This window comes from Desmodus rotundus, chromosome 4, assembly GCF_022682495.2.
Source record: "Desmodus rotundus isolate HL8 chromosome 4, HLdesRot8A.1, whole genome shotgun sequence".
Classification (NCBI taxonomy): Eukaryota; Metazoa; Chordata; class Mammalia; order Chiroptera; family Phyllostomidae; genus Desmodus; species Desmodus rotundus.
The window spans coordinates 86,018,426-86,046,401 of record NC_071390.1 but is presented as its reverse complement, the minus strand read 5'-3'; the positions used below and the strand labels follow the sequence as shown (position 1 = coordinate 86,046,401).

General features: G+C 38.9%; 1 protein-coding gene across 6 annotated transcripts in view; it reads right to left on the bottom strand.

Moving 5' to 3' along the window:
* Positions 1 to 27,976, bottom strand: part of CCSER1 (coiled-coil serine rich protein 1) — a 1,227,777-nt gene that overhangs the window by 803,003 nt on the left and 396,798 nt on the right. For all 6 annotated transcript variants that reach the window (XM_045183762.3, XM_053923202.1, XM_053923201.1 and 3 more), the window contains exon 6: positions 16,415 to 16,622. In XM_045183762.3, coding sequence (XP_045039697.2) covers positions 16,415 to 16,622 — 208 coding nt within the window. The remainder of the gene's footprint in view (positions 1 to 16,414; positions 16,623 to 27,976) is intronic.

The following is a 27,976-nucleotide window of genomic DNA, read 5'->3' as shown; positions in this document are numbered from 1 at the left end:
ATTTAATACTTGATGAAATTGATTTTGTTTAATAGGAAGTGTGCCCTTTATAGTAGTAAAATGTCCTTTTTTACTGGCTTAATCGGGTACATGTACACAATTAAGAAATATTGGAGTAAAGTTAAAAAAGTAAGAAACACAGTAGAAAATCTTTCTTACCTAGTTGACCCAGATTGCATTATATGATAGCTACTTAAGATATAACAAAAATAGGGAGCTATTACTTGGACAAAGAACTTGAAACAAGTGGACTGATGTGTAAAAGCCTTGACTTAAACATTGCTATTTCAGAATGTGTCAAGTAGATTAAGATACAGTAAGTGAACCCTAAATGTGATAAAGATGGTGACTGTTAACAAAGACTGTAATATATAATAAAGTAAATACTGTTCTATATCCAAAAAAAAAAAGTCCGTTCAGCATTTCATATAATAACGGCTTGGTGATGATGAACTCCTTTAGTTTTACTTTGTCTGGGAAGCACTTTATCTGCCCTTCCATTCTAAATGATAGCTTTGCTGGATAGAATAATCTAGGTTATAGGTCTTTGACTTTCATGACTTAGAATACTGCTTTCCAGCCCCTTCTTGCCTGTAAGGTTTCTTTTGAGAAATCAGACAACACTCTTGTGGGAACTCCTTTGTAGGTAACTATCTGCTTTTCTCTTGCTGCTTTTAAGATTCTCCCTTTATCTTTAACCTTTAGCACTTTAATTATGATGTGTCGTAGTGTGGTCCCATCTGGGTCCATCTTATTTGGGACTCTCTGTGCTTCCTGGACTTGTATCTCTGTTTCCTTCACCAAATTAGGGAAGTTCCATTTCATTACTTTTTTAAAATGACTGGATGAATGTGGCTTCTTTAAATCCTTAGTTGCCAAGCTCCCATACTGCTTGACTTTCTAACAATTCTGGGTGATATTTGTTTTGTAGTCTAGTTGTAATTTTTTTTTTTTAAATATATTTATTGATTATGCTATTACAGTTGTCCCATTTCCCCCCCCACTCCACTCCATCCTGCCCACCCCCCTCCCTCCCACATTCCCCCCCCATAGTTCATGTCCATGGGTCATACTTATAAGTTCTTTGGCTTCTACATTTCCTACACTATTTTTACCCTCCCCCTGTCTATTTTCCACCTATCATCTATGCTACTTATTCTCTGTACCTTTACCCCCCTCTCCCCCTCCCACTCCCTTATTGACAACCCTCATGTTCTAGTTGTTTGCCTAGTTTGCTCTCGTTTTTGTTTTATGTGTGGTCGTTAATAACTGTGAGTTTGGTGTCATTTTTACTGTTCCTATTTTTGATCTTTTTCTTAGGTAACTCCCTTTAACATTTCATATAATAAGGGCTTGGTGATGATGAGCCTCTTCAATTTGACCTTATCTGAGAAGCACTTTATCCTCCCTTCCATTCTAAATGATAGCTTTGCTGGATATAGTAATCTTGGACGTAGGTCCTTGCGTTTAATCTTGGGTAATGTAATTATGATGTGTCTTGTTGTGTTCCTCCTTGGGTCCAGCTTCTTTGGGACTCTCTGAGCTTCCTGGACTTCCCGGAAGTCTATTTCCTTTGCCAGATCGGGGAAGTTCTCCATTATTTGTTCAAATAAGTTTTCAATTTTTTGTTCTTCCTCTTCTCCTTCTGGCACCCCTATAATTCGGATGTTGGAACGTTTCAAGGTGTCCTGGAGGTTCCTAAGCCTCTCTTCATTTTTCCAAGTTCTTGTTTCTTCATTCTTTTCTGGTTGAATGTTTGTTTCTTCCTTCTGGTCCATACCATTGATTTGAGTCCCAGTTTCCTTCTCATCACTATTGGTTCCCTGTACATTTTCCTTTGTTTCTCTTAGCATAGGCTTCATTTTTTCATCTGTTTTTCGAATAGATTCAACCAAGTCTGTGAGCATATTGATAACCAGTGCTTTGAACTGTGCATCCGATAGGTTGGCTATCTCTTCGTCGCTTAGTTGTATTTTTTCTGGAGCTTTGAAGTGTTCTGTCATTTGGGCCATTTTTTTTGTTTGTTTGTCTTGGCGCGTCTGTTACTTTAAGGGGCGGAGCCTTAGGTGCTCACCGGGGCGGGGTAATGCTGGTCGCTGCGCTGTGATGCTGTACGTGGGGGCGGGGCCGAGAGGGAGCAATGGCGCCCGCTTCACTCTCCTCCGGATTTCAGTCTTTCACTCCGCTACCCACAATCAAACTGGGCCCCTCTGGTGCTGGTTCCCGAGTAAGTGGGCCTGTGCAGACTCTAGGCCCCTGTGGGTCTCTCCAACAACCTCTCCTGTGAGGCTGGGAGACTCTCCTGCCGCCCCAACCCCCAGGGGCGCTTTCAATCAGAGGTTTGAGGCTTTATTTCCCCGAGCTGGAGCCCTGGGTTGCGCAGCGGTCTGCTTCTCTGCCCGCCGTTCGTCCGGTTTATCTGTGGGCGAATGTGGTGCCGCAGGGTGCTACCCGCCGCTCTGCCTGCCCCACTCTCCGCCACTCTGAGTCCGGCCCTCTGGGTTTATCTGTGCAAATGTGGGACCGCAGGGTCTGCTAGTGCTCGGACTGCCTGCGCCATTTGTCCCACACTCCGCCAGTCTCAGTCCCGCCACAGCCACGCGAGTCCTCTCCACCCCAGTGCCGTCTCCGCCCCTCCTACCAGTCTGGATGAATGATTATTTTCTGTTTCCTTGGTGTTGGTCCCCCTTGCTGTTCGATTCTCTGTCAGTTCTGGTTGTGCGAGGAGGCGCAGTGTGTCTACCTACGCCGCCATCTTGGTTCTCTTATTTGTCTTCTTAAAGGATTGACTTTTCTGGAAAATTTTCATCAAAAATCTTAAGATTGGAAAATCAAACCTATGTTGTCATTACCTTAACATGTTTTTTTTCTAAATAACGGACTTCATTTTTAATCTAATCTAACACACTATTCTCCTTACTTCTGCAGAAAATCTATGACGACCTTTTTTTGTTTAAGAATATTTCCCCCCTTTTCCCACTCTTCAACCCTTTATTTTCACCAAATCTGCATTTTTATTAAGAAGCAGAATAATATAGTGGTTAAAAGTACGAGTCTGAAGTTCTTGGCTATTTAAGATGCTAGCTTCAAAATACCTAAGGACTCTGAATCTTACTTTCCTTACCTATGAAATATGGGTGATAATAAGAATGCTCGTATCACAGGATGTTAGGGGCATTAAATAAGGTAATATTTGTAAATGGCTTACAACACTGCCAGCACATTATAAGCACTATATATGAGTTAGCTGATTTTTTAAATAACTGCTTCTTTACATACCTTACCTCTGTTCCCTCCTTCAGACCCATTTGTTTCTTCTCTTTTTGCTTAACTTTCCCTATCATTGCCCATTCCATGAATCACAGAAAGGCAATGAATCACATCGACATTTGAGCTTATCTAAGCAAATAAATTCATAAACATGTAACTGAGACATGAATTTTTATTCTAGCCTCTTTGTATTTATGATTCATTCATAAGTCATATATGCATTAGCCACTCGGATAAGCGACCACTACCTCAAATCCAACATAAATTAAATCAGATTTTTGTCTCCAGAAATAGAATTTTGAATCTCTCCTTTAATGTAGCGCAGTGCTATTCTTCCCAAGTTTACAATATGAGAACTATCTTTGACATGTTTTCTCCTCAATCCTTCTCCAAAATCAGTCATTAAGATCTTCATTTCAATTTTGATACAACTTTCATACCCCCCCCCTTTTTCCCAGATACGTATTGACACTGACCTACTCCACACTCTTACTACCTCAAACCCGCATCACTCTAATCTGACCTTCATTCATTCCCCCAGCAATCTTTACTCCGGCAAACCCCACCTATGGAAACCAGGTTCACTTCTGGACAGGACTCTGCTACTTTCACAACAGGCTTCTGTATAAGATATTAGCATAAAATTCACTTAACTTCTTGGCCATTTGACAGTAAACCCATTCAGGGAGAATTGTCCCATTCTTCCCACCAGTACAAAGGTGTCGAGCTTTCTTGTCACACGTGCGGATGAATGTGTAACAATAAGCAGCCAGCATCTGCTGTTTGATCAACAGTGTAAGGCTATGGCACTTCCTCAGCGGTCCATCATGTACTAGTGCAGCAGATGAAGCCATTCGGCTCCCCGTATCAAATCTGCTTTGGCTCGGTTCCTTCTCTTTGGGATGTTGGCTGATATATAAGTTTTCTAAAGCTGTCATTACAAAATACCACGGACTTGGTGGTTTAAATAACATAAGTGTATTTTTTCATAGTTCTGGAGACCAGCAGTCCAACATTTAGGTGTTGGGAAATTTGGTTTCTCCTTGGCTTCATATGACCATCTTCTTTCTTTGTCTTCACACGGTCTTCTCTCTGGTCTGTCTGTGTTCAAATTTCTTCTATGTGGGATCTCATTTTTCACAATGATTTATTATTACTGAATGTTCACTCCATTTCATTCATATTACTTAGCTTAAAAATACACAGCATACTTTTGGAGGGAAAAAAACTTTGTTGGTCTGTGTTCCAATGTCTTGTTTTAAATTTTAGGGCAGAGTATAGAGAACATTTCTAAATAGTATGAAACAGTAGCAGTGGCTAAATCGATCAATAGTTCTTGGTGTTCACAAGGCCCTGTTAAAAATGACCCCCATGGGCCCAGGCTGGTGAGGCTCAGTTAGCTGGAGCATTGTTCTGTGAACTGAAAGGTCATGGGTTTAAGTCCTGGTCAGGGCACACGCCCAGGTTGGGGCTTTGGGCTTTGGGCCTTGGTCGGGAAACATATGAGAGGCAACCAATGAATGTTTCTCTCTCACATGGATGCTTCTCTCCCTCTCTCTCTCCCTCCCTTCCTTTCTGTCTAGAATCAGTGAGCATATTCTCAGGTGAGGATTAAAAAACAATCAACATGGTCACATGCCTATATCTGAGGGGGGTGGGGAATGTACAGAACCAATAGGGTTATTATTCCTTAGAGACAAACAGCAGTGGAGTCCATCTCTCCTGTCCATCTCTCACTCAGTAATAAAGTTCCATGGTGCCTGTGGCAGGGAGTCAACTTGACTCACTTTGTGCACAGCTAGTAAAGCCTCAAAGAAGTTTATAGTCAGAGAAATAGTTGTTAAACTACTAGGAACTGCTACAGGAATGGTGGTGTTAAGGAAAATAACTCTCATTATAATAAGATAAATTCTCTTAATTAAAGCTAAATGCTTGCTTATTTTCCCATGAACAGGAGTTCAGTTTTAGGGGGAGGCAGGATGAGCTGGAAGACCATGGATGTCTGATGCACTGACAGAAATATATCAGAGGAAGAAAAACACTTATATTGGGCTGTGATTTAAATAAAAAAGATGAGTGTGGTGGGGTGGGGGAGGAGGTGGAGAGAGTTAGGAAATTGTAAGTCCCGAGTGAGCAGACACACTATGAGATCTAACGTGGAGTCCAGATCACTCCTGTTCTGTTTGGCCAAACAAACCAAAAATTCCCTTAAAGTAGTAAAAAGATATGAAATGTCCTAGGTTAATCAAAAAGACAGAGAGACTTGGTCATTGAAAGGTAATCTATTCCTGCTCAGTGCATAGGAAACAAGGGGGAAAGTCAGAGCCAAAAGCCTACAGGAACAGTCAGTTAAGTGAATCTAGTGAAGAAAAGCTGGTAAGACCGAAACTCAGAAGCAAAGATTGTGAATACAGAGATATGCAATGGGTACCTTCTAGGAGCATCCCATTATTTTTGGAAAGGTTGTGTGGATCTTTAACAGGGCCAGATCTAATCTCACAAGGAGGAAGCAAACAGATGACTAGTATGCATACAGGGTGTTTGCCTTTTGGTCCTATTTTTAAGAGCCTTTCCAACCCTGCTTCCCAACCCAACACATGCAAATACGTATACTCAACAAGGCCGACCCACACTGGAACTTGTGCACATGCACACACATGCACACACATGCATGGGAACACATGCATGCGCATCTACACCTGGCATCCTGGCATCTCCTCCATTCTCTAATACTGCAATATCCTCAACTGCACATTTTCATTTCTGTACTGCGTGACTATCTTTCAACAATAAATTCCCATGTGTGCTGTATGGATAGAAAGGTAGGTGTTCTCTGTAGGATTTTTGCTCCCAAAATCAACACCAGCAGTTTCTTGGCCTATGCTAAGTGCATTTTTGGTTAACTATTTATTAGCAAAAAATATATATATTTTCTTTTCTGAAGGTTTCTCGAAGGAAAAAATATATGTAACTTTGGTAGATACTAAGTAATTTGCCAGGAATATGAATAGTCTTAGATATCAATTAAATAAAGAGAAATGTCCAGAAGAAACAATTCAAAAATATTTACAAGTTGCAATTACCTCTCCAGTGGCAGTTAAATTTGACATATCCCCAGTCAAGGACATTTCTGAAGTCATTAAATCTTTTTTTGCTAATAATGTATAATAAACGAAGAAGCTCTAGCATATTTAAAAAATCAGCCACAGGTTTCAAACAGCCTGAGGTTTCAAACACCACAGAGGAATATTTGAACTGAACTTTCCATACATTCTGGATTAGACCACAGCTCATCTCTAACCATGTGTCCACGGCAGACATTCAAGGGGTAAATGAAACAAAGCAATGTGCCTTCTGTGAGCTGTATTTAGAAAGTGAATTCAAATCTTAGATACATAACAGTTTAGGAATATTTAGAAAGCCTTGAGTAAGAAATAAATGCCATAATATAATTAAGGTCATAGTGGATAATAATTAAATTTCACCTTAGATTACATTATTAAAATAATGTTTTAAAGCGCTGCCTTGAGGGAAAGCTAAATCGTTTGGGGGAAGATGTAAAAATACTAATAGTGTTCATATGTTGACTGCAAACAGAAGCTAAGAAAATCACTTCAATAACATGGAATTCCTTGCAAAAAAATCATTTGAAAACAGACTTTTATTTCAGCAAACAGTAAGGGAGAGGAAGGAGCTAACATTTATTTAGAACTTTCCCTTGCCAAACACAATTTAAATGTAATATTCATGATAAAATGTATAAGAATTGTTATCCTCTTATATGTGAGAAAACTTAATATTCATCAAAGAAATTGAATAAATGTGAATAAAATAATATTCCTAAATTGTTATGTATCTAAGATTTGAATTTAGGTTTTTGCCTAGTGGCAAATCCATGATATTTATTTCACTAGTGGTCCTCAGACTTTGTGGTAATAATAATAACTAACACATATTCCCTATTGCTGTGTGTCCAACTTACTGTTTCATGCTTCACACTTAATGTTCTCCACAAACCTAAGTAATCTGTTAGTATAACTATCTCTGAGCTTCACGTGGCCAGGGCCCTTTAGCTACTAAGTAAAGAGGTGGGATTCAGATTGTATATTCTAGCTTTCAAAACAAACACTCTTAAATGCACATATCCCCAGTCAAGGACATTTCTGAAGTCATTAAATCTTTTTTCTAATAATGTGTAATGAATGAAGAAGCCCATGCTACTTCAATCACCTCTCTCAAGTAATCTAAGAGGCATACAACAAAAACTACACTTGGCTGCTGCCTGTTTTCTACATAACGTTTTATGGGAGTCCAGCTATGCTCATTTGTTTCCATCATAAAGCTGTTTTCTTATTAAAATTTGGTCGAGTTGTTATACATACACTAATATGTAGATTTTTCTCAACACATATACAGTCAACCCTCTATATTTCCAGGTTTCACATCTGCAGATTCAACCAATTACAGATCGAAAACAGTATTTTTCATCCAGGGCTGGGAGCCTGAGAGTGCAGAGGACATACTGTTTGCTTTTCTTTGCCATTTCCTATAAGGGGCTTGAGCATGCACGGGTTTTGGTAACCAGGGCGTCCTGGAACAAATCCCCATGGACACTAAGGGAAGACTGAAGTTAAGTTTCTGGGGAGTGAAAAGTTTTGTGTGAATTTTAGACTGCACGGGGTCAGCACCCCTAGCCCCAGCGTTTTTCAAGGGTGGGCTATCGTCTATTCATTTTCTCATGTGTTGTAAATACAAATTGAGTCATTTTGTTTTTATTAATAATGAGTCCTCTATGTATAGTCTACTTTCACTTTAAAAACAATAACAAAACACTCTGTTTAAAAATATATTTGAAATAGTAAACATCTGTGTTTCTACCAGTAAACTTATGCTGAAATAAAGTCAATAGCTTTGTCAAGTTTTCATTTTCATCAAGGGCCAAGCGAAACTGTTAAGGAACAACTGCCTTCCATCCTCTGTAACGAGTCACTGGATGCTGAAACCCTTCTCCTCATCTGTAAACATGTGACTACTTTAAGGTTTGTGTCACTCTTGAGCAATTGCATTACATTTTCCAAATCTACACCACCGTCTTTTATACACCCAGTAATTAAAACCGGCATTTGCACTGTAGTTAAATATTACTTTGATTTTGATTTTCAAACAGAAACAAAACACATTCCAGTCAAAATTCGTCTCCTAGGAAGGCAACTGCAGGATTTCCACGTAGGATTTGCTCAGTGGCTCTCTGCTCTCTCCCTCCCTCCCCTGACAGAAGGCTAACCCTCTAAGTACCCCCTGGAGACGCTGTAGGGTGCCATCTGCTGTATATCTGCTATGTTGCAGCCTGAAATTCTCAATGCCAAATTTAGCTCATATAATTACATAACAGTACGTGAATTGTACTAATCAGAAACAGGAATGCCGGATTCATGAAGAACATTGGAAGTTAGACATCCATAGCAAAACCACTCAGTGGTTATTTGACTAATCATTGAATATGATTCTAACACAAATAACCACAGTGTTCAGGAACAGTAAGAGTGGCACTTACTGTTCATACTGTAGGTTGCAGATTTTTTATTTTTATAAGCATTAAAATACTATACATGACTAACAGCTAACATAAGTATACTTCACCAGGAAGGAATTCTCTGACTGACAGGTGCACACTTTCTCACAGTGATCCCACTCCACTTTTATTTCCACATCAGATAAACATCAGAACATACATTGACAGCAAAGAAGTAGCCAAGTATTTCTTCAACTTTCATAGTCAGAGAGATACAGAGGAAAACAAAACATTCATTGTGGAAAATGTGATATATAAATGGAATATATAAGGCACTGTATTAAATGAACATACTATACCCTGCTGGGAGAGTAGTTCAGTACACAGTTTGGAAAACCCTTGCTATACCTAGTACTTTTGAATATGTACTTACCTAGCTATTCCATTTCTGGCAGACACCAAATTTTAATGGAGAGAACAAGCACCTTGCCCAAAGTCGCATGTGCCTCGTGAAAGCTAAAATTCAAATTCGAGCGGTTTGTTCTGGTAAGACTACTATATCATGATCACTATGCTAGAATGCCTTTGCAATGTAAGTAATAACCTTAAGTAAGATAAATCATATTTTAAAAGAAAAATAATACCTCACTGTGGAGGGTACTATTTTATTATGTGTATCAATTTATTGCTCTTACATAAAATGAACTTTTGGCTATCATTGTTAATTAACCTAATAAAATCTACTATCTCTTTACAAAACTAAAACATTTTATTTGAAAAGATATTTTAAAAATTATTTCAAGACATGTATTATTCATTTTCATACCCTTAAAATGCATAGATCAATGCCTTGTAAACAAATGAATTAATACGATGACTGAGCACCAACTGGAAATGGTTACTATTTCTATTTTAGGCTTTGGTTTATAAATTAACACTGAGTAGGTTATGTTGCGTATTGAAATTCAGAAAGCCTAGGTAACGTGATTTGGAACTGGTCAGTGTATGACTGCTTATCTTTTCTTATCACGCTTACCTCTCAGCATCATTCCTTAAGTTGGCTTTCCTGAAGCAATGCTTTCTCACAGCTTCTTGACCCTTCACTCTTAGTGTTCTTCCTGTCTTATTGGACACTCTTGTTCTTGATTACCCGATCATTGAACACTGGAGTTTCTCAGCCTGCTTTTAGTACAAGCCCTCTCTCCCATAGCTTTAAATAGAATCTATTTAATCATGAACACTCAACCCTGACCTCTCTGGGTTTGCAGACACGTGAATTCAAATTTCTACTTGACACATACACTTCAAACAAGCATGTTTTAAAAAAGTATCCCAACCTTAACCTGGACAAAACAGAAGGCTTGTTTCCTTCTGGCCTCGCACAGGTTGCTCCCCTCCTAGTCTTCCCAGGATCAAAAAATGACAATGACATCTGCCCATTACTGAAACAGTACCTCTCAGCCATCATTTTTTCCTCTCTCTGTCCACCCAGTGTCCAATTCACCAGCAAGTACTGTTGATCATTACTTCCAAAACATGTCACACATTTTTCCCTTTTCTCTCTCTCAACAGCTACCACCATGGTCCCCATGATTTCTCACTCGGAAAAACCCTACTTATATATTGGCTGTAAACAGGACATTTAATTGACATGTAGTAACTCTTTTGCCAAAAATTGTTAGGCCAAATGGCTGCCACAATTGGAAGTTCAGAAAAGCAGAAATAGCAGCAATACTTCTATTTTTAGTTTCAGCCAGTTAGCTTTTATAAATAATTATTAATACTGAATTATTCAGTAAATATAAGACTGTCCTATTAACGAAAATTTACCGGTGTATTTCCAAGTGTTTGAGAAATTTCAAATGTCATCCACCCATGGAAACACAGTAGCGATCACACAAGCAAGATCACTGCAGCAACTGGCGCTCAGGCACACCTGCCCCACACTCCCGCTGTGGTACCTCGTTACACACATGTTAGTGGTTAACTGTCCAAATAACCAAATGCGATAGTTAGTAATGTTGCCTATGATGAAAGAGAGACTCAAAAACCTTAAGCAACTTGTGCCAGCTCGCCAGTGGCAGAAGCGCGAGCCCTATATAAATCTCGATGATCCCAAACACCTGCGGTTTTCACCGCTCTGGTACACTTGCTGCAGCGGGACCCTGTGGGTGAGGTGCGGCTGGGGGTGGGGAAGAATTTTTCTCTAACTTCTCCAACTCTCCCAGAGAACTGTTGAAAGTTAAGCTTGCTTACATAGCAAAAGAGTCATGGAATTATACTAACCTCCCCTTTGTATCTATTTTCCAGAATAGTTTTATCCCCTCACAGAGAGCCAGATCTTATGTAGGCAGAATATTCTTATCCAGAAACCCACCCATTCTCAGTAAATCTAAGACCACAAGTTTCCCAGGGAATATACAATGGGATCCATTGCGGTGTATGAAAACAGTGGTATGTTATTTGTTTTAACTTACATTATTCTAAAAATGGGGGTGGTGGAGAAATTAAGCTCTAACAACAGTTTGTAAGAATTCACAAGAGTGCTCTAACTTGGTCTGCATAATAAAGTCATAGTTCATTTACACATCTCCCAAGGGAAGAACAAAAGTTCCACAAAATGACACCATTGGCAGTGATGTTAGTCATGTGGTGTCATTCTACGTGCTGTCATATTAAGTGTAAAATTTGAAGAACTTTATTAAAATGTAAACATATGGAACAACCACACCAATTTAGATACAACCATGTTTTATGACCTTAGGCACGTATGCAGCGTATGTAGAGCTCTGCTGACAGACGATCGCTGCTGCTGAGCGCCCAGTGCAGGCAGTCAAAAGGTGACTGCGGTTGAAGGTTTTAGGGTATGTCTCACAAATCCTACCAACTGACAATTAAAATGGTAAAATCTCAAAGTATGTCTACCAGCTGTTTCAAGTTAAAGAAGGGCTTATCTTAAAGAGATTTGTGAGTGTGGCGTGGGGCTTTTGTCTGATAGAGTGAATTCCTAATAAGGTACACAGGAAACCTTAAAAGAATTTAAGTGATTTTTATTTACAGAAAAACTTTGTAGTTGTCCTTAAAAGGAAAGAGACAATACAAAATTAAAAGAGGCTTTTGGATGCCAATGTATACAAGCACAAATGAGGAGAAAACTATTCAGTTGTAAATGTGAGCTAATTTTACACAAAAAGAGAGTGACTAGGGTAGAAAGGAGAATTCAGGGGGAGGAACTAAAAACCAAGGAGAATTATTCTCAGGCTTTGAATCACAGGTGGCAAACACAAAGCCCTCTGGCAGGTTGGCCCTCCACCTTGTTTTACCCGGCCCAGCCCCTTGTTTCTACCCAGCAGCACTGAGCTCCTTGACCCTACCTAGTTAAGGAGTAGTTTTTTATACAGTCCTAGATTACATTTGGCCCTTTGAAGGCAACCGTGAGGCCGATGTGGCCCCTGGTGAAAATGAGTTTGACACCCCTGTAAAAGAACAGAACAAAATAAAAGGAAACATTACAACAGAAACTATTCCTGTAGATATTAAACATCCTCTTTTTTATAGATAATGGAATCACATTTCAAAACTTTAACGAGAGAAAAAAATCACCTTTGCTATAGTCACTTCTTCTATCAGTAATATTAAGGAATCAAGTGACCGGATAATTTCTAAGGGACCTAAGTCATTTACTTTTTACCCACGGAGCTGATGCTTGTGATGTCTGGGGCTGTTGGGAGTACATGTGTGCACTTTAGTAACAGCAACCGATCTTCAAAGAAGGGGCAAAGTTAGAGTGTGAGACTTCATTCAGATTATTCACACTTGATCCACCTTAAAATTAAAATCTTAGATGTCAACTGAGCACCATTAGGAAACATTTCAAATAAGAGCATTTTCTAGCATGACATATTAAACTCATAATTACCTTTTTACCTTAAAATCAAATAACTGGGTTCTTCTGCAGTTAAAAAATAATCTGTATATTAAAGTCAGACTATTTTTATCCATCATAAAAATAAGTTCATCAACTAGGAATAAACATTACTGTTTTTTATTAAAAAGATATTTTAATCTAAAATTAATTGTTGGTATGCAACTCAAATATAGCAATGAAATGAAAATACCATTTTACCATTATACCATTGTACCATGGAAAATTCCCAGTTTAAACAATATGTACTATTATACCACTGAAAATTCCTGGTTTAAACAATATTTCAATAAACCATTTTATTTAAAGGCACCCAGTATGAACCTCTTCCTACTAGAACAATTGTCTACATTAACCATAATACCGCTTTTCCTGCTGACCATAAAAAACTTAAGACTCTCTACTCTCTGAATGGGCTTAACAAACAGATGTAATTATTGCTCATTGTACATCAGCTTCAAAAATCAATTCTCTTCAATTTCTTCAAATACTTTTTCATGGAGAAAAACAGGTAAGTATAAAACACGTAAGTATAAAAACAATCTTAATATATTCTGAATACTGACTTGATAGTGAATATAACTAAATAGCTTTACATTAAAAATACTGAGCACCCTAAGAAAGCCTTCCTGTCAGTTCTTCTACTTCCCTTTACTTGTATTAATTTTTAAATTAAAATCTAGACCAAAGAAAGATGTAGAAAGCCAAATAGTTTAATGTTACCAACTTTAAGATTAATGTCTTATTTTAGTGTATTTTTCCCTTACCATTTAGTCCCCTTATACCTCCCTCCCCGCCACAATCACCACATTGCTGTCCATGTCCAGGAGTCCTTCTTCCTTTTTGCTCGGTCCCTCCACTCCCTTCCCTCTCCCCTTAGCTGTCATCCTGCTCTTTATGTATGAGTCTGTCTCTCTGTTGCTCATTAGCTCGGTTTGTTCATTAGATTCCACATATGAGTGAAATCACATGCTATTTGTCTTTCTCTGACTGGCTTATTTCACAGAGCATTATGTTCTCCAGGGCCATCCATTCTGTCACAAAGAGTAAAACTTTTTTTTTTTTTTTTTTTACAGCTGAGTACTATTCCACTGTGTAAATGTCCATAGTTGTTTTTTCCACTCATCTACTGATAGACACTTGGGCTGCTTCCATATCTTGGAGATTGTAAATAATGCTGCAATGAACATAGGGGTGCTTATATTATTCCAAATTACTGTTTTGAATTTCTTTGGATATATTCCCAGAAGTGGGATCCTTGGGTCAAAAGCCAGATCCATTTTTAATTTTTGAGCTATCTCCGTACTGCTTCCCACAGTGGCTGCACCGGTCTGCCTTCCCAACCAACAGTGCAAATCAGTTCTACTTTCTCTATATCCTTGCCGGCAGTTGTTCTTTGTTGATTCATTGATGATCTTTTGATGTAACAGCTGGTATTAAGTTTGCCCTGTTCAAAGAGATTCAGACTGCATGTTAAGGCAAAGATCAGGGAGGGTCCACAAGTGCAGGAAGATGCTCATGTTGTCAGTGTAGAAACAATATAGTCCCCAGAGAGTGGTGTGCTGGTAAATATTTAACAAAAGGCTCACCAAAAATTCAATGTCCTAATTTATAGTGTTTGGCCAATTTCTGTGGCATAATACTCCCATGTGACTAATTTAAACGTACCAAAATGGCCTAACTGAATCTACAATTGGGAAATACGCACAGTAGCTATTATATAGAATTTCCACATGTATATCCAATAGATGCAAATAAGCTCATAAATATAGTTAATAGTAACATATAACATAATAAATGGAAAATGAGTTTTAAGTTCTGATTACACTTTTAAAAATATAATTTGTTTCGTTATGAGTGTATGTAATTTTCTATGCCTGTGCTTAACTGCCAGCTCTTAACATTCCTGAAATTCTAACGGTGACCAAGTATAAGCACACCACTGCTGCACATCACTGCATATATTCTGGGCAAAAAGACCGCCCGGTAATTGTAACTGCTATGAGACGGAGAGATCTCTCACAGCTTTTGCTTTAAAGGGCTGCTAACACGTGACTGAGCGTCCTCAGCAGTCTGTCGCAATCACTTCTCTTAAATACACTTCTCTCTTCCTGACTCCATCGTGGCCTCTAGTGGTAGGAGCCAGCACTCTTATTATCAGTGTTAGAAAAGCAATTATCAGTGATTATTGGAAGGTTAACCATAATATTATTGATTGCTCCTTTCACACTATTTTTAAGTATCTCCTATCAACAAAAAGAAATCAAATGAACGACAATGGCATATACTAAAAACTCACTAAACTGGAAGTCAGAAACCACAGACTGTAGTCTTGAATTCTAATTATACACTTTTTATAAAAATCCCTGACAGAAAATCACTGGGGTGGTTACAAAAATAAAACGGTAACACACTTGAATGTAAAGAACAGCTGACTCCTGGACGTAAAGGTGGGAGGGTCCATTACACACTCGCTAGACCCGCTCATCGTCTGACGCACACAGGCTGCGGGGCGGCTGCATTCGACAGGCAAGCACCAGCCAGACGTGCAGATTCCACTTCACCGGGTTCGTTTCTACTGCAACTAAATGACTAAACTTTTATCGTATCATATAAAGAAGCCTCCATATCTTTAAAGTGAAGTTCATTTAATATGTCTCTATTTAGCTTTACGATAGCATAGAAATATAGCAGCCGATGCCTATTTCTTTTTATCTGATTTTTCCCAGTCTTGGTATCAATTATTCTTTCTCAATTCCTTCATAGAATATTAACATTTTAGAGCTGACGAGTACCTCTAAAGCAGAACTCCAAATCCTTCATTTAATATACGAGACAAGCTAACCTCCAAAAGGACACCTGATCCCTGCCCCGTGTCATGCTGCTAATTAGTCATGTTAGGCAGGATAGACAGCAGAGCAAGGCAGGGAGGAGGAGGGGAAGGCCTGTCTTGCCCATTGATGCGGCAGTTCCGAGCCTGGCCCGGTGATACTGCCAGGTGTGCCACCATCCCAGGAAACGCCTGCTGACACAGGAGGAGGGCAGTCCTTGAAATTCTGTTATCGTCTCCACTATACGGGAAAGAACGCCTTTGAAACTCTGCTTTCATCCCAAGGCCTGAAAGGCTGGACGGGGACCATAGTGCCCAAAAGAAGAAGCCCATTGGCACCTCTGGGTATCCATGCCACCCCCTCCCCCCACGGAAAGCTGGCATCACCTTTATATGTCAGTCAATATGTAACTCCCCCTACCCCTCTCCCACCAACTATATAAGTCCTCAGGACAAAGGACCTTGGGACTTAGCGCTCTTGGCTCTCTGGCCTAATGGCCTCAGGCCACCTGCCCTCTGGCCACACACACACTTGTTGCCCCAGCTCTGTTGCCCAGGCTCTCACCACCCCTGCACTTGACACCCTGGCCTTTGGCCGCCCTTATCCTGCTTTGTCCTGGACCTATGCCTTTCACCGCCCCCACCCCCAGGTGCCTTAACTAGGCCCCTTCTCTCCCATAAGGGCAGATCACCAGTAAACTCTGCTTGCACACTCATAGACTCGCTGATCTGTAATTCTTTACTGCCTTGGCGAAAAGAACCGAGTTGCTGGGAGTTTCTTCTCCTGTAACAGTGACAGAACCCAGGACTAAGCAGGCCCTACAGACTTTATTGCGGACCAGCACTGAAAGCCATTAATCTCAGAATAAACCATTACCTCTTGCAGAACTCTCTTCATCTTTAATAATAATGTCTTGACAGCTGTGCAGTCCTGTAGCATCAGTCTGAACGGCAGAGAATCTATGCCTCCATTCTCTTCCACACCTTGCGGGGGCCAATCCGTAGATGGACTGCTGGGCATGTGGCTAATGTGGGAGCACCTGGCTTCCTGATCGATGTCTTTTGTTAATTTCAGTGAAAGGTTCCTGATAAGGAAAATAATAAACAAAAATGACAATGTAGCATATTCACGGTAGTATTTTCCATGTTGTGTATCAACATCAGTAGTGAGCTAAACATCATTCTGCCTCGTCACCCTCAGGTTTCTGATTAGTCTTCGTAACATAATCCTTTGTCATATTCTATGCCTACAACTCTTGTTTGTACACACAAAGTTTTCTGTAAGGCGAGTTGTTATGTATTATAGGGCTGCCTGCCAGTGTTCAAAATTCCCCACCCTCCAAAAAGTAAATTAAGACAACATTTTATAATTCCTTTAGTTAGATTGCTTTTTCTTTTGAAACTAGTTGTTTACTCATGAATCTAAACATCAGTGAAGACAAAGCTCTCAGAAACTGTACTAATGTGAAGTTCAAGGCCAGTTTCAGGAATTTACTGAGATTCTGAGAATTATAATTTAACATTTCCAAATCTAAATATCTCTGCCATTTTCACATATTTAAGAATGGGCTACATACAGCAATGCATTAGCCATTTGTTTTTCATTTCAAAATTCTGGATCTATTCTTAGTTCCAAGAAGACAGAACGATGGCCTGTTTTCACACGATGGAAATGTCTACGCTGTGCCGCTGTGCCCAGCACTGCAGCAGCCTCTGGAGTCTCGAGGAGTAATGGGATTGGGTCACTGACCTCAAGCGTCTCACCAGAATCATTAACTTCTTAGTAGTTCATACCAAAAAAATAACAACTAATATTCTTTCATGTGAATTTTTTTTTATCTTGAAACATTTTATTTCTCCATAAAAAATAGCTGGCTACAAGATCACAGTAATCCAAACCATTCTCAATTTGGTTGAGACAGTGAAATGGGCTGTTGAACAGGGCTGTGATTTAGCAGCACTGGCCAGCACAGCCATCCCGTTCTGTGTGGATGGTCACTGTGCTTCTGATTGGTTAACGCCTATGGTTTACAATGGTAAGTATTTTGAATACTGATGATTTTAACAATAGACCTTTATTGGGCCAAAATTACCAGAGTGTCTCTGGATAAATTTACTTGAAGAAAAAGTTCCATCCCTGTAGTTGACAAGAAAAGGAGAAAAATCACTGACATGGGGTCATGGGTTCCTCTAGCAGAGACAGGCCAGGATAAACCCAGAGGGCGGAGCTGGGCCCAGGTCCCGTTCTGTCCCCATGCTAGCAGGATTCACCACGCAATACAATTAGGCGTTTGCTCTGTCTGCCAACTTAGAGTTGTTACAGTTTCAGGAAACTGAACAAATGTTCTTTACGTCAAAACAATCCCTTGGCAAAAAACAAAAAGTAAGATACTGAGGACTGAAACAGTGGTTCATTAATCATCATAACTACTGCAAATAAAAACAATGTAGTCACCACTGAGCTCATTTACACACTGTTCATCCTCTATTTCAAATACCCTGAATCTTCCATAGAATTGTTCAGTGGTATTTACACCTGCTTCCTTGCTTATGATGCTGGCCAAGTCTTTAAAATTCTGTAACATTTAGATAAAGTCAAATGGAGACAGGGGTCGGTCTTCATCCATAAGTACCAAAACAACAAAGATTTTTAGTAAGATTAAAATCAAAACTCATAGATGTTACATTAAGTGTGTTCTTGAAAAGTTTCAACTTGAAAAAAAGAGTTTGAAGCATTTCTTAAAGCATATAACTCACGTTACTATGGTGAACTGGCCTTGCACTCTTCTCACTACCCTTTGTGTGAAAGGGATTTTCGACCGAGGAGTTCGAAAGTTCTGCTGCAATTGCATTTTCAGTATGACGGACAAGTTAATGGGTGTGTGTGTATATATATGATACATATATCATACACATGAAACATATATATATATCATATATATTTATATGATATATAAATTATATTTATATTTATATTTCTCCTTAAAAGGGAGAAAATAAGAGTATTTTCATATCTTATTATTTTGGTAAAACTAGCACTATGATTTTTAATATTGAGAAATTTTTTCCCATCCACATGTGCCCCTCGAGTCACTTGAAAACGTCCCAATACCATGGCCAAAACACAAGAGCGTGCACGTTGCAGAGGACTGGCGCTCTCGGCCGTCCTGGGAGCTACCCCTTACTCAGTGCACGGACGCCTTTCATTACAGGAAATCTCTGTGGCCGTAAGGGATCTCAAAGACTTGCACTTTATAATGTGGCTATGATTTCTGAACTGGATTTCCAAAGAGTAGAGGTAAAGGTAATCTCTATTTGCCCAGCATAACAAATATGCATATGCATACACCTGCCTTCAAAAGCTTCATTAAGTAGACTTTCAAAAAGGGCCGGGTTATTTATGGTATATTATATCTTAGCTTGAATAATTCTAAGACAGGCACAAAGGTATAAATCCGTATGGATAAACTGGTATCCCATAATGTAATGAAAATGGTCTGTTAAAGGAACTACAAAAAGCCTACTGCAGATAAATAAGCTATCTATTTTTTTCAGATTTTCTATAAAAATATATTGTTTACCTGAAAGTCTCATTTTAGGAAAAAACCTTGTACCTCAAATTGTTTTATAATTGGATATTTACCTGTATTTTTAGAAAGGATGGAAGCAGGATCCACCCCTGCACAGTAGCATAGCAGTTGTGAGAACTTGTTAACATGGTACACTTACATATGGATATACATGTTGGAGAATTTTACACTACCTGAGCTAATGGACAGAGGAAAGGGAAGATACGGGGAGGGCAAAATAAAATCCAAATATCTTAATATTTGATCCTTCATCTAGCACCTGTCTGCCTCACCATATCTCATTTTACAACAACTGCCTCCTTGTTTTTTGAGTTCCATCTTCATCGGGGCCTTCTTTCAGGTCCTGAAATGTTCAGAGCTCCATCTTTTCTCAAGAACTCTGCATATGCTGTTCTATCTGCATGAAAGTGCTGCTTATCCACCTTCAGATCTTGTCTTAAAATAATCCCTTCTTCAGGGAATCCTCCTTTGCATCTCTACCCTTGGAACATACACAGGTTCCTCTTTTGTATGCTAAGCCTTTCTTGGTAGCATTTATCACAGATGCAGTTAGAAAAATTAATTTGAGCAGACCTCTGGGAATACATTGGACTGAACTGACCTACACTTCATCTCCTGTTCCAAATACAGAGAAATGCTGGACGGCTTATAACCTCATTTATTTTGAAACATATTACAGTGCGTGATAGAAAGACAGAAACATTTCTGGGTGCCAAAAGCACAAAATCAAAACAGCGATAATTATATGATTTGGCACTGGTGGTCTCAGGGTGTTAAACTGGGTTATGGTCTGTGAAAACAGAAGCTGCAGTTTTTATGCCTACACAGACACAGAGCATATCTGCCAGAGACCAAGAAGTCGCCTAGTGCTGGGAGACAGGAGCATTCCAAACCTTAACAAATCTTCAAAAATCAATCTGATCAATTTGCAAATTAACTGCCTGCTAAAACACTCTTTTTTTTTCCTCTAAAGGAAGACACTGTAAAATTTAGACTCTCAAAAATATGACATCCACAATGTCTGACAAAAATTCGAGTGAAAAGAGATGCAAAGAAACAGAAAGCAATTCACAGACACTCTGAGGTGACCCATATATTAAAATTAGCAGGCAAGGATTTAAAACAACTATTATCAACATGGTCAAAGTCTTAAAAGAAAAAGGGGACATAAATAAATAGGCAGGCGGTTAATCTCATCAAATAAAATACTGTAGAAACAACTGATATAATTTCTGAGATTATACACACACACACACACGTGTGTGTGCATATGTATATGGTACACATTGGTAGCTGCCTGCCCCCTATTCATTCACATCTCCTTCCTGCTTCTTTAAAACAAAAACCGAGCCCTGGCTGGTGTGGCTCAGTAAATTGAGTGTCAGTCTGCGAACCTAGGGGTCGCCAATTCGATTCCCAGTCTAGGACACATGGCTGGGTTGCGGGCCAGGTCCCCAGTAACGGGCACGTGAAAGGCAACCACACATTAATGTGTCTCTCCCTCTCTTTCTCCCTCCCTTCCCCTCTCTAAAAGTAAATAAATAAAATCTTAAAAAAATTAAAAAGTAAAAAACAAGAAATCCTTAATTCAGGAAATTGGATGGGGGGTCTTCAAGGAAATATCTGGTAAACAGAGACATAGGAAAGAGACAGCTGTCTTTCCTTTCAATGTTGCTTTAACATGATGTACTGCTTGGAACTATTGATGTCCTCTGCAAATAGGAAGAGACTCAGCTGTGGGAAAACGGAAGCGAAAAACATCGGGTACACCTGCCTCCTTAATGAGGCCATTTCTCTGCATTAACCAACACTGAAGACTTACTACCTCCAGATTTCTTGTCAGAGAAGATAACATATTTTTTGACTCAAGCTGAAAGCACTCTAATTAGTATAACTAATAAAGAGTATATATTCCAAAGGACATTAAACCTAGAAATAAAAGTAAGATAACAACAAACTGTTAAGTGTTTGTTTAATGGCTATATTTGAGACAAGTTCCAAGGAAACAGGAACAGTACTTTTCTTCCTTGTTCATTAATGTATCCACCAAAGCTTGAACAATTGTGTGATACTCGTATCAATAGAATACTCAAACTTAATACTAGAAAAAACATGGTAGTCCATCTAGTCTAATATTCGTACTGAACAGACGAGGAAAACCAAACCCGACTGATTTTCTAACTGTCACACAGCCACCAGATGTAGGATTCTGATCTCTGACTTGTGGTTCAGCATTCTTTCCTGCACATCGATATTCATCTTGTTAGGTAGCCTCTGGAAATGAGCAGCCAGAGGGGAAATACAGGTGGGGCACTGGCCATTACAATCAAAGAACTTCATACAGGAGGCTGGGAGCAAAAGTGTTACAGAATGGACCTGTGGGGAGAACAAATACTATTACCGAATGGACCCCCTTTTTCTCCCGGGGCCCCCCTGTTTTAGGTTTGCCTTGCCCTCCACCAGGGAATGACGTCTCTCAATGTCAGAGATTGGTGAAAAGGAAAGGAATTATTTATTCAAAGATTGTACAGACTTATAGAGTAATGACTTAATGCCTTCATTAAATTCCCAAAGTCCCTTAGGATACCCACAAACGCACACAGTCCTTCCTTCCCCCTCTGTCCAGTCCAGGGCACTGTATCTCAGGAAAAGAAATAGAAGTCCTTGGCTCAGGTAGCCCCTCAGTTCTTCCCAGTAAGTAATCTGTGCTCAGCTGGCTGGCCTCCTGCAGCTCCCAGCACCATCAGCTGTGTCACCGGGATCTCCAGTTCTTAATCCAAACCCATGTGGCACCTTCTCCTGGCCCACCAGCAAGAGTCCTTTCACCCCTTTTCTTCCCGCAGCACCTCTCCTGCATTCTTCCAAACTGCAAAGAGGGAGCTCTGCATCGCTGCTACGTCTTGCTTTCCGGCTTCCTAAGCTGTGTGGCAAAGGGAGACCCAAAGCCGCAGGGTTCTCCTCTTACTCCAAAGTAGTGTGATGCCCTCTTACTCCAAGCTCGCATGCAGGCGCTGAAACCAGGGGGCTGCCACCCATTTCCATCCTGTGTGGAAGTCACTTGCATCCCCCTGGCTCAAAGATGGCCACAGCCATTTAACATATCTCTGAAACCAGCTAAGGGTTATAGATATGTTAAATGACCGTGCCAGAGGTTAGCTGCAAAGCTGTTGATATGCAGAACAGCTCTCAAAGGCCCTGCTCCATGTGTCCCATCCCAGCTCAGACTTGTGGGGGTGAGGACATCCTATAGTTTTTTAATATTTCCTGGACACCCTGAGTTCTGGACCCTATTACAAATCCTTATTTGGGGTCCCCCTGGCTGCACCCTGTTACAAATTCCCCCTTTCAGATATACAATGAATATAAAGGACAATGGGCAAAGGTCTCATCTTCTTGTAGGTACTTCTGGCTGGACAAGATTGTCATCCTATCTACCCTTGGGTCAGGGGTTCCCTGAGAGAGTAGTGGGGGGGAGCAGCATAGGGGGCATCCTTCCCGTAAGGGGAAGGACCTTACAGAATCCAGGTCAGTTGGATGTCGCCGGGAAGTGCACTCTGTTACAAAAGAAGACATGTCTCACCAGTTAACTCGGTAGTCCTGAGCTTGGTTTAAGATTGCCAGAAAATTGCTGGGTGTCCCGAGCATTGCAAGCAAAATAGCGCAGGAGGAGGTGAGAGTCCTCGAGACTGTGCTGAGAAAGGGGCCTCCTTACTGAGATTGCAGGGTGCTCTAAGCATCACGAGTGTGACTTGCACGGGAGGAAGAAGGGTCCTATGCTGGAAAAGGGGGCCTCTGTAACAATTTCACTAAGACAAAGAACCTTTACTAGCTGAGAAAGCAATCCTTTGTAGCTGTACATTATTCCCATGGGGAGAAGAGGGGAACCTGGAAGCCAGCTGAGGTATATAACCCCTGAACCCCAATAGTCAGCATACTTAGATTAGCGTGGGGCCAACTTGTAGCCTCGGCCCAAGTGTATAGAACAAACTTATTAACAAACTCACCAACAAATTTATGGGTGCCTGCTTGCAGCTTTGTGATTGTGTGTTTCGTAAATAAACTTGCTCCCTCATTTCCGCTCTCCGTGTTTGTCTCTTGCTTGAATTCGTGTCTTGCAAGCAAGACAAGAACTGAGGTGGGGCAGGAGCCTCTCGACTCGGGTCCCTCTCTCCCCTCGGTAACAATATTTTAACAGGATTAAAATTTAAAATACACTCATATGTATCTATTCTATTTTCACTAGCTGGATTAGTGAAATCTTAATTACAAAATTAGGGAATAAGATTAAGTAGTGAGGACTCCCACCCCCTAGAAAAGTTATGATTTCCTTCTTTGAAAGGCTAGAAAAAGGATATATTGCATGAATTGCGCATCTGCTCTTACAGACCTTAAAAGTAATCATGTGATCTTAAAAGGACAAGGGTGACATAACATCTATGTTCAGTAACTTTTCTTATGTAATTAATGTGATACACATTTCTCCCTCCCAAACTCTACTTTTGTTTTCACATCTGATTGAAGATCCAGTTTAAAGACCACTTCCCTAAGAAAAAGAGTCAGAGTTAACGAATGTGGAGGTCAAAGTCCAGTGAAGTTCATCAAAGAATGACTCGAATCTCTAAGAGATCACATGTGCATACACATACATGAACACCAGATATGTTTGTGCACATGTACATAGAAGTGTGTGACATGTTTCAACTATGTTATGATGGAATAATTAGTATGACTGGTTTTCTTTCCCAGAGCACCAAACTGACAGAAAGCTGAGGGTACAGAATCACCAAAAACATTTTATACAGATGGAAATAAAATTCTTATTTATGTCTCCTGATATATTAGTAGTGATTCTTAATTTAGAAAATCTCACAGACTGGCTGGATTTCCTGTGTCTAATAGATATCTATCAAATATATATTTTTTAAACATCTTACAATCCTTCCCTCCCGTCTTCCAGGCAACTCATACATAAACATCAATCCCCTAACGTGTGGGCCGACTGTTATATCAACACTTTCCTTATTGCACAGTTCTCTTTGTAGGGAGAAGGGAAAATTCCCCACCCTCTCATTTAGCACCCTACAGAAGTTATTTTATTTGGGAAATTTTAAACTACACAAGGAAATCAAATTATAGTCAAACAAAATGTGACCTCTGATGAATAATTATCTCACTGTGATAATTATTATTACAGAAGATCTTTCCAAAATTGCTACAATTTCAATTCCAATGACGGAAATTGCTACTAAATTTACTTTCAAATGCATTTATAAAGATAAAACCCATCTAAAAATGGGAAGGAGTTTTACTACATTATTTTGTTCTAGTTAATGTCTTGATTGGTGGTGATGGTAATCTATTAATATATTTTATTTATTTATTTTATTGTAGTTTTTAAATTGCCTTTTAGTCCCCTTATACCCCCTGCCCCCAGCAATCACCACACTGTTGTCCATGTCCATGAGTCCTTTTTCCTTTATGCTCAATGCTAGGCATTTTTATAGTTACTTAGGATGCATACTTTATGGTTAGCTATTAAGCATATTTGTTTTCAATACTATATATGTAATTCATTTGAAGTATTTTGACTGAAAAATACTCAAGAAAATTCATTATTCATTGTACTTTCACTTTTATAAATAATCCTTTTTTAAAGTCATAAACTCAAGCTGGAATATAACTTGTATCTTATGAATATTTTTCTTTTTTTAAGTAAACTTTTTTCCAATAATAAGGAGAAAACGGTGGAAAGAAGGGAAAGGGTCAAATCAAGGAACATGGACAGAGACAACTGGGGTGGGGAGGACTGAATGGCAGAGGTGGAAGTGGGTAGGGGAGGGGAAAATGGGGACAACTGTAACTGAACAGTAATTGAACAACAACAATAAAAAAAGAGTTTCTTATCTGTGGTTTAATAAAGTCAGTAAGATGAGGATCATTGTTTTCAGACATGAAAATTATATTTTTGAAAATAATTTTATTTCCAATGTTATTTGTTGCCTTCCCTCTTCCCTTTCATATCAGGATAAAAATTCACAAAAATATCAATGTCTTGTTTTAGATCCACATGATGTAGAAACGTTGATAGAATTTTCAGGACCAAACTACCACCAGAAATGCATCCTATTTCATTATTACATAAAATATTTAGAACTTAATGTTATTATTTTAAAATTCTGCAAGTAAAATTCTCTTTTTATGACCACTTAAGGAGCACACATAGTGGTTTTTAGATATAATTTATAAACATTATAAAAACATGTTACTGTATGTTTGCTTCCAATCATTTGCATTATATCAGAACTTAAAAAAACAAAACTATAGAATGTCTTCAATTTGCTTGTAAGTGGCCTTTATAAAATGCGATGTTTTCCAAATATAAGCCACTAGGGTGAATTACAATAAAATTCTGATATAAAGCAGACCATGGATGACATCCTAAATATTATGTAATCTGCAGAAAACTGCACAGTTTTACATGACAGCTGTATGCCCTATACCTTTTAAACATGCAACATCTGGCAACCTGCGTATGGTAACTGTTCTGTACGAGAGTATGATTTAGGAAGCAGTGTTTCCACACAGAAAACCAATTCTTTCTCTGTATTTGGCATAAAGGCGGCACCTAAGATTATTGGCATAATACATAATGGCAAGGAAATTGTAAAATTCTAAAACTTTTCAAAAATAAAGAGTTGGAGTTTATGACCCTGAATAAATCTTTAAAGCCACAGAACTTTATCAATTTTGGAAGGATTAATAAAACCTATATTAATCTTATCAACCAAATTCCCCAGATTCCATTCTTGAGGTGATGGTCTATGTTCAATTTCAACTAGAAAAAGTAAGATTTTTGCAGATTATACAAAATTAAAGATTTCCAAATATCTTGACAATCTCATCTACATACAAAAGTCATCTGACTTTCTTTTAAATATATGAATTCCAGGACCCTACCTCCAGCCCACGGTATCAAATCTTGCCTGGTTAGCCTTCGCAAGACCAACAAATCATGCAGTGCAATCGCACCGTAGATGAGATATGTTATGCTCAGAGGTCACAGTTTTCCCTAGTGTATATGTGAGTTTTACTACCGCACAGCTAATTTATACTTGTCCTTTTGGCCTGGGTTAGTGCACTCACTCTCCCAGGAAGTCCTTGCCAATCCTTCCTGCTGCCTCAGTCTACACTAAGTGCTTCTCTCTTTAGTCCAGTAACGCCACAGTAGGTAGAGACCCTCTTTGGGTGATCTTTGCATTTCCAAGTGCCCAGCACCCAGCAGTCTCTCAATAAGTATTTGTTGAACTAAAGAGTATTTATTGAAAGAATGAATTAATATATGACAATTTCATATATGCTAAACATTTATGCTAAGGATTTTACCTTAAAAATCCTAAATAATATGTTTGCATATCACAATTTTCCACAGAGCACTTTTTAGACTTATCTTTGGATTTCTACCAAGCCATAACTCTTCAAGGTAGTGAAAATATTGTGGGTCAGTGAATTAGGAGTAGAAGAAATTAGTATCAGTTACAATGTAAACAATGATAATGGCAGAAATAATAATAACAATAAAGGAAACTATGACTGAGTATGACTATATATATCTAATGGTTGAACAAGGGCAAAGTGTAGAGGGAATTTTCATGGCTTCTAGGTTTAAATCCAGCTCTTCTTGAGACATGAGATCCTTGTTCTTGGGAAGACCTGTTTTAGAAAATAAAGGTGTTGTGGAGGCACAATTGTTTGAGTGAGAAAACCTCATAGTTACTACTATAGAAAACAATGTATGGCTTCCCACTTATTTTGAAGCTATTTCTCACGAAACAAAAAGTACAAATTCGGGTTCTAGCCAGTGAGCTCTCCAACAGCCTAGTTGTAGAAAGTAAGAGGCCACCGGAATCAGGAGTACTGGATGAGTTACAGCTGTGCGCCTGAAGTAAGATTAAGAAAAATTAGAAAGTACTTGAAGATTAATGAATTGGTAATCTTATTATTTTCTTGAATTACCAGTTATATACTAAATTATATCACTTAAGATATTTAATAGCCAATTATGATATTAGTAATATCCTGTGAACTATAACTCAGTTAATCAAACCTACGGAAGCCTTTCAATGTGGATTATAATGCCGAGGTCCAGACAGTAGATGGTTAGTGTGAACTGCAGCTGTAGTGTGTGGTCAACAAAACTGCTCTGCTGGCTAACCCAATCCCCTAACAGATTGCTCCCATGTAACACAAGACACAAGTATGGCTTTGGGAGCTACAAAATACAATTGCTCTTTATATTTAAGAAAATATCAATGATCAAGTATGCTTAAAATGTTTAAGTCTCTAGGAGCTCCTGGTATAGTATTAGCATAATAAAAACTGAGTAATCCTGGTAGCTTTATTTCCTAAGCTTATTTGAATATTCATTCATTATTTCAACAAATATTTATTGAGCACTGATAATGCCTATTAATATCCTAAGAACCTAGCTTTGTGAAATATTATAGTAAACAATTTCCTAGGAAGATGCTTGAATGGCTTATTACTAAATTGCCTCAAAAAGGTGTTAATATTTCAAGTATTTATGTTAAATGTTACAATAATAAACATTATATATGGAAAGCACTATCTCAAGATGTAGACCCATCAAATGGTACGAATTTTTAAAAATGCAGTTACTTTGTAAAAAATAGTAAACTTAACCAGTAATGGACAAGGAAAATAAAGCATGTCTACGTTTTCTCTCTCTGGAAAAAAGAACCACTGGACTTTCTATAAATAATAGGCCAGATCATTTGTGTGAATGAAAAGCACACAATGGGGTTTATATATAATTATACATCATAGAATTG